Source organism: Python bivittatus, unplaced genomic scaffold (genome assembly GCF_059951505.1).
Source record: "Python bivittatus isolate LINGU-HERP-01145 unplaced genomic scaffold, Pbiv_v1 ctg000700_np1212, whole genome shotgun sequence".
In the NCBI taxonomy this organism is placed as follows: Eukaryota; Metazoa; Chordata; class Lepidosauria; order Squamata; family Pythonidae; genus Python; species Python bivittatus.
Window position 1 is genome coordinate 72,152,214 of NW_028277098.1, and position 8,245 is coordinate 72,160,458.

General features: G+C 42.4%; 1 protein-coding gene across 1 annotated transcript in view; it reads right to left on the reverse strand.

Moving 5' to 3' along the window:
- The window catches only part of DENND2D (DENN domain containing 2D), a 46,989-nt gene extending 44,761 nt beyond the window's left edge, over positions 1-2,228 (reverse strand). The window contains exon 1 of the mRNA XM_007428691.4: positions 2,099-2,228. Coding sequence (XP_007428753.1) covers positions 2,099-2,162 — 64 coding nt within the window. The 5' untranslated portion in view covers positions 2,163-2,228. The remainder of the gene's footprint in view (positions 1-2,098) is intronic.
- Between the last annotated feature and the right edge of the window lie 6,017 nt (positions 2,229-8,245).

Here is an 8,245-nt window from a genome sequence, read left to right on the forward strand (position 1 = left end):
TTCCAGAGGCTCTGGTCATTTTTTCCTAAACCAACTACTTCACTGTCAGCCTCATGCCATTGACATTGTTCATGCGAAATGCTTCCCACTATGATGAGCAAAAAAAAAAAAAGGATTCAGTTGTTTTTCAGCAATCCAGCTACACCATCAATGCTTTTAATAATGAGGACCTTTTTGAGGACTTTTAGAATTAGCCTCATGCGGGTATTCTCTGTTCACAACATGAGACTTCTTCTAAGTAACATGACATCAGCTCACTCATTCCAAAATGCTGTGTCTGTTTCCCCCTTCCTTTTCTGCTTATGAATGGCGGCAGAAGGGGAGAGAGGTGGAAAGAGAAGAGAAATAGCATCACTCTTTGTTGCCAGTTCTCTGATGTTCTGGAGTGATCACTCTACAGCAGTGTTTCTCAACCTTGGCAGCTTGAAGATGTGTGGACTTCAACTCCCAGAATTCTCCAGCCAGCCATGCTGGCTGGGGTATTCTGGGAGCTGAAGTCCACACATCTTCAAGCTGCCAAGGTTGAGTAACAATGCTCTGCAGCAAAGGAGACCAGAGAGCAGAAGACCATCCTATCTTCTGCTGCCAGTAACTATCAAAAACTATGTTTTTCACCCACCTCTTTTCTCCACCAACTCTGCTGTTACTTGTTCATCAGGCTCCCTTTACATATCAGTGGGCCCCACATAAAGCTCTGAAAACATTAAGTGGCAAAGATATGCACAAAGTCAGAAAATTGGAAAGGGGCAAATACTTTTACACAGAACTGTGATGTGTGTTTGATTTTCGCTGTTATGTGAATTATTCATCATGGTTTACAATGTGCAATGTTGCATGAACCCAGCCATTGTGTAATAGACAGGAAGGGTTTGCTCTGTGTACAGAACAGAAAGGTGAGTTGTTAACCTGCCCCACATGTGCACATCCTGGTTCCTGATACAAAGTTGCCATACATCTGAGATGATCTCATACTTGACATAAGGCTTGATGCTGAGTCAGTCAATCCATCTGGACTGCCCAGTACACAATGTCATACATTTACACTTAATCCTTTTCAATAATGAAACTTGAGTTTCCCAGCAAGCTACTTTGCTCAACAGCCATTCAGCATGGAGAAATCAGGTAGCTGCCAGGTCTCAGGTGTTCTTAAAGGCCAAGTGTACATTGTAACACAGATTGAAGAGGCCAAGACCTTTTACACTGATTTAATAAAACAGAATAACCTTAATTCCCTTGCTTTACCCAAACAAGGAACCAGAATTAGGATCAACACCTTGTCCAAAAGCATACAGTGAAAGAAAATGCTGTAATCAATCTTCTTAAGGTCTCCTAGATCTCATTGTTATTTTCCCTCCACCTTGACTCCACATTCTGACTGTCAAAAAGAAGTAGCTAAAGCCTGGTTAAGCGGAAACTAAGCTGCACAAAACAACCTTCATTTCTGCATCCTGTCTCTTATTTTCTGAAAAGATTATCAGCTCTACTCTCCAGTTGCAAAAACAAGCACAAAGAATATTTCAGCACCTTAAAAGTTATTCTAAATAATTATCACATAGACTTTTATCATCACAGTACCAAACCCAGTCTGGAAGTTTCTATTCTCCTTTGGCTGTTTTTATTGTCGGTGCACGTCATTCATTCTTATTCCCGGTGATATTCCCAAAATTGCCTCTTCCAGTTTTCCCGGTTTTTCCAAAGGTTTCCTTCCGATGTCGTCACAAGGGGACTTTCCGACTGTGAACTTACCGGAAGCGTGTGGGGAAAACACCACAGTTCAGCGTCTGACCAACCGGCCGGGGCAGAGGGCTAAGGTAGACCCAGGGCACGCTTGGCATGGCCATTCCCCCCCCCCCACTTCCCACAAACTTCTGCAGTGGGCACGGCGCACCCCCAGGCGCGAATTGACGAACGGGATCGCGAGCACGCTGCTTTTCCCGAGAGTTAGAACTACAGAGCAGCAGTTAAGAGAAAGGTCCACGGGGAAGCAGGAGCGCGAAGGCAGAAGGGAGGAAGAGAAGGAGACAGTGGCTGGGCTGGCGCCAGACGGACGGACAAGTGGGAGGAGGGGAGCTCGCGCAGCCCGGTCGCTCAGGCTCACCTCTCCTAGACGATCTCCTCCGCAGGCTATTTCGGAAGAAGCGGACGAGCCTCTCTCCCGCCATGCTGCTAACTGGCTCGCTCTCTGCCGCGCCAGGCGTCCGCCTGCCGCTGCCTCGTCGCGCTTCGGATTGCAGGGCGGCTCGGCGTGGAGCAGAACTTCACACCTGGGAAAAGTGAAAGCGGCGGCGGCGGCGGCGGCGGCAGCAGAGCCGCCGGGCGGGAGGGGCCTTCGGGGCGGCTGGGAAGAGGCGCGCGGCGCGGTGGCTCTCGAGCGAGGCGGAGGGCAGAAGCCCTTGGAGGCTGGAGGAGCAACACCTGAAGGACGGCAGCCTGCCAAGAAAACTCCACCGCCGCCGCGTGCGCGCGCCTCAATTAAGACAGAAGCCCGGATTGGTTGTGGGGTGGTGCGGGCTCTCCGTGTCGCAGCGGCGTCATTCAGGCTCACAAGAAAGCTGCTCGCGCATTTGTATGCCGCTGCAGGTCTTTGCCCTTCCTTGTTTTATTTACCTTTGGCGATGCTTCTCAGGAGCTTTTTAACAAAAAATACCGCATAATGGTTTACAATTAAAAAAAACAACGCAAATTTCATCGACGTCTCATGTGGGTCCTGTGGGGCTAAACTGAAATGAAATTTGCAAGATTTTATTCTTTAACATTTCTTCCGTTAGAGGCACAGAATATAACAATTTAACAAATGTGAAATGAAACACACATGATCTAAATCAACAGCTGAACCTTCTGGTCTTTTTGTCCAAAGATTTTATCAACTTTATCCTTAATTAAATGTTTCAGCACCTCAGAATGCACATAAAGAGATAGTTATTACTGGTTAGAGTGTCAGACCACAATAACAATACACATTAAAAAAAAAACAATAGTACAGAAATTGGTTTTCTGTCTCTTTACAATTTTGCCATGCATATTTATTACTTTATTATATTCAAAAGTTATAAAAAGTTGAATTACAACTTCCCAGGAGAAGTACACTAACCACCCTAAGCACTGTGGTATGGTCCATTATATATCTAAATAAATAAATCCAAGCTTTTCTTGAATAGTGACTCCACCCATACAGGGCAAAACCAAGCAGCTCATGGGGGAATAACACACATATCCAATTAAAAAATGGGTGTGTGCATGTATGTATATATGCACATACATACATACATACATACATACACACACACAGAGAAAGAGAGACTGACTTCTAGTCCTGCTTTAGACACAAAATGAACTGAGTGACTTTAGGCCAGTCACTTTCCCTCACTCCTAGGAAAGACGTAATGGCAAACCATTTCCAAAAAACCTTGCCAAGAAAACTGCAGCATTCGCGATGACTCAAAAATTGACTTGAAGGTACACATTCCAATCCTTGGAAGAAGGCAGTGACAAACGACTTCCAAAAAATATTGTCAAGAAAACTGCATGGACTTGTCAATGTAAGTGCCAGGATTCAAGACTAACTTAAAGGCACAAATTTGAAAAAACAAAAACAAATGCACAGTAACATACCCAGGTGAGAGCTGTCCCATGATACTTTGCTGTTTGAGACAAACAAATTGGTATGATCCCCCCCCCCCATATACAGTAGTGGATTGATCTGGCTGTGGAATCTCTAGTTATCTGTATGCGTTAAGTTATAGGTTTGTTTCAACTTAGTACTTTAAGTGAACCTCGCTATTGTGGTTCACAGAGCATGGTTCATGGCTTAGCATGTTGTACAAGCTTATCCAACTGTAATTTATTCAATAAACTAGGATTAAACAAATCATAAATTTGTCAAGAAAATGTCTGGTCATATTAACCTGATCTCATTATTTGACTAAGTAGCTTCCTTACTTAATTGTGGAAATGCTGTAGCCATGACATTCTGATTAGCAAGCTAATCAAGCTGATTAGCAAAATATATGGGCTGAATGGCATATCTATTGGATACACAGCTGACAATTATATTTAAAGAATACTCACTTGGATTTTTGGAATGAGGTATTAAATGGCGTGCCACAAGATTCGGTCCTGAGTCCTGTATTTGTAACATTTTTGTTAAAGGGCTTGGATGAAGTGGAAATAATGCTTATCAAATTGGCCAATGATATAATCTGAGTGGGACAGCCAAATAAACCAAAAACTCAGATTGGTCTTGATAGAGAATGGACTGAATAGCATAATAAAATCTAACAGACAATGCAAAAGCTTTCATTTAGGAAATAGAGTTCCAATACACTGAGTTAGGATGGGGGATATCTGGCTCTGTGAAAAAAATCTTGGAAAAGTTGATTTCAAACTGCATCTGAGTCAGCAGTATGATGTTGCTACAAAAAAGGCAAATGCAACATTAGATTGCATCAAAAGAGGTAGTTTCCAAATCACAGGAAGTAATAGTTACATTTTGTAATATGTTGGTGTACTGTTTCCAGTCTCTATGACTTAGTTTACTCCAGCAGAGGTCAAAAGTCATGAAGTCATTTGCTTGTTTCTTACCAGCAAGACCTGTAAAAGACCAGCACAGCATTGCTCTTTTACCACAGGCATGCACAGATTATCTTTCAAGACTGTTTTTAGTTTGTTTAAAGTTCAGTCATTCTGTAGTGTGTTTGGTATAGTTGCCTACCCAGATGGCCAAGGATATCTACTTCTGGGGCAGAAGAGTTTGTCAGAATCACCTCAGGTATTATCTCCAGTTGTAGGCTCTACAGCTTAGGAAAAATTCCTATAAAGGGTTTTTAAATGATTTGGGAATGTTTATTGTTAAGACAACTTGAATGGAGATATGTTGCTATTCTGCTAGTACCTGAAGGTACATCACACAGAAGGATAAGGCTTGTTCTCTATTGTCCCAGATTGCAGGATTCAAAATAATGGCTTTAAATTATAGGAAGACAGATACCAAATGAATTTTAGAAAAAGCTTCAACAGCTGTATTTGTTACTTAGCAAAGGAAAGACCACCCTCTGTCAGGGAAATTTTAATGTTGATTCCTGTTTCAAGTAGGGAGTTAGACTCAGCTTAGCCTTCATCTAGGGGCCAGTTTGGTGTAGCGGTTAATGCATCAGGCTAGGAACTGGGAACTGTGAGTTCTACTCCCCGCCTTAGGCACAAAGCCAGTTGGGTGACCTTGGGCCAATCACTCCCTTTCAGTCCTAGGAAGGAGGCAGTGGCAAACCACTTCTAAAATCTTGCCGAGGAAACTGCAGGGGCAGTCACCAGGAGTCAAAACTGACTCGAAAGAACAAAAAATAAAGGCTTCATCCAGTTCAATATTTATAGAGATTATGTGTGTGAACCCTCTTTCAGGTTCTGTACAACTGTTGTAGCAGGTCAGTTCAGGCAGCCTAGGGCAGATTCAGTTCACAGAATATACTGAGCTAAAATGTGGTGTCCTTACTTGCAGTTCAATGTGTTATATTAACCCTGCCATGTAGTTTACTCTATAAACCACTGTTAAGTTACCCATGGCTTAGCATGTTGCATTAACACAGTTGCTGTATGGCAAATAAAGCCCAAATATCCAGTGGAGACAATGGATGTGTGTGCAGAACATCCTTAGCCCAAACCAGGCAAACCACATTCTGGCCTAATGCTTTATGTTCATGCACTCTGAATTGTGTAATAAGTTCACAATCAATGCTGCAGCCCTAAAGATGTGTATCTGGGAGTAAGCCCCTTTTAACAGAAGGTGGTTACTGTTGTAAGGATGTGCAATAGTACATTCTATGCATGAGCAATTTAGTGCATGGAATAGACAGTTTGGGTGGTTCATGCCCAGACTAAAACTCATGTGTTTTAACTGGTTGTAGATCCACACTGTAAATTTTAGGCAGAAATATTTTGGGGTGGGAAGAGAAGAGCATCAGTTACTGAGTATAGCAATGGCTAAGGGGTGATAGGAAAATGAAAGCACCAGGAAGATAAGGGAAGGGATAGCTGGATGTACCACACTTTAACTATGATGTGTGGTGCTATCTAAGGGTAAGTGAGGAAAGGAAGGCACTGGAAAAATGGCCCACCTTATCATCCTCTGATTTGCCCAGCAGCTTCCTTTTCCCATCTTCTCTTAACCAGAACCACTGCCATGTGTTGCCACCAACCTTGAATGTAAGTGCAACATATGCAGTAGGCTCGTCCAGGCTGGTTGGCTATGCTGTGCTTGAATCCAAGAGTGGCAACAATACACAACAGCAACCAGGGTGTGGTCCAAAAAGGAAGATGCTGAAAAAAAAAACAGTGGGCTAAGAGGCTGAGAAGAGAGAGGGGCAAGGAGCACCAGCCTTTCCCTACACAGCTTGTGGCAAGGAGTGCACCATTGGGAGACTCGAAAGAACAGGTTAGGGATAGATCATCATGAAAAAAATCTATCTCTGTGATCGCTAGGAGTTGAAAATGACTTGATGGCACATAATCAAATCTGAAAAGAACCAAACTGTTCCAGGGTATAATTCAGTTGAACTGTGACCTGCCTGCAATGATTCAGCTGAACTTCCAAGTCACAATGTGTTTGATTCATGTTTTGATTTCATGTAGACCCCTAAACATACCCAGCCTTATCTTGTTAGGATGTAATCCTATACCCATTTACTTGGCAGTAAAACCTATTGAATGTAACTGGATTTACTTCTTACTATATAGAATAAGGTTTTGCAAAGCTTTGAAAGGATGCTTAAGTGAAACACCCCTGCTTTGTTAAATAATGAAACCCTCCCCTCCAAGAGCAAAGAGAAGTTGTCACGTTGATTCACTTTCTGGCACTCCTAACCCATCCAGCCACCAGCAGGCTCCCAAAATCATACAAAGTGCCTTGCAAGGCATATCCCATCATTGCTGTGCTTCACCTCTGTAGCACAAAGTACCTCACTATGGCAAAATACAAATGTCTTGCATAGGATCCTAGTATGAAATGCTCATATGCAAAGGCAGAAATTTTGAAACATTAGAGACTAAACAATTTATTCCAAAGGGTTAAGTGTTGCTTATGTTATGGTATGATCTATTTTATGCAGTGGTTTATGAAAGTGGTGGCCAGCTCGCCCCAAAACTGGGCCTATCCTGCTCAGGCAAGACAGTCCAGGGTAAATGCAATGAAAATGGCTTTCACTGGTATTACAGTTAACTTTTTCATCCCCTCCCCAACCAAGGACATGGGAACAAAGAGGAGAATGCCTTAAACTGTTCTAGTACTTTCTTTTATTAGCGGAAAGTGCAAGTCCAGTAATTGGTAGTCAGTTTGCAACAACTTAACTATCTAAGGCATGCTAGCAAGTTACAATCCCCCGAACAGAAACTGGCAACCAAAATGTCTGCTTAGTATATATTTCATTTGAAAACATGCAACAATAAAGATAAATATATAAGGGTGCCAGGCTTAGAGAAAAAGAATAGGATTTTCAGAGTTGAGTTCATCCAAAATGTCAATCAACCTGCATGGGAAAGTAGTTATGAAAGGAGCCAGGCAAAGCTTTGAGCACATCCAAACTAAAATCAAAATTTTGACATAGTCTGCATAACTACTTACTGATCAGGGAGAGAGAGAGGGGGGCCTGTGTATGATTCTTTGCTGAGTTCTGAACATTTCTCAGGGAAAGACCTGCCATCTCTTAAGTTTTATTTGGGGAGACTCTGAAACAAAAAGCCTCTAGCAAGCTTCTTCCTGTGTAGTTAACCTCACAGGGGAAGGAAGTTGTGCTCATACAGAAATTTAGTCAATGTGTCTTCTGAGTTTTCTAATTAGAGAGGAAAGGAATTAGGTTGCAATCAACTGTGTTTCTGTTCTGCTCTAATGGGGATCTCTGAAGCTTTCTTTGCTAGAGGTGCCTGTTACATTGTGTTGATCCATAGTGATCAAATAAATTACAATTGTGCATGTAACATACTAAGTCAAAGCTAACTAAATCACACAACATGCATGCATACTACAGTACAGGTGTCCCATATCTACAATCTCCTTTTCCATAGTTTCAAGTATAGATAAATACAAAACAGTGTTCATTAGCTGCAGGATGTTTACAATTTTAGATGCATGGTTTTGATCTGTCCACCATTTTGCTTATGCACAAAAATACACATCAGACCTCCACCCTACAAATTCCTATTGATCCTAATGCTCTGACTTTGTGTGTGCGCCTTCAAGTCAATGCTGACTCCTGACAAC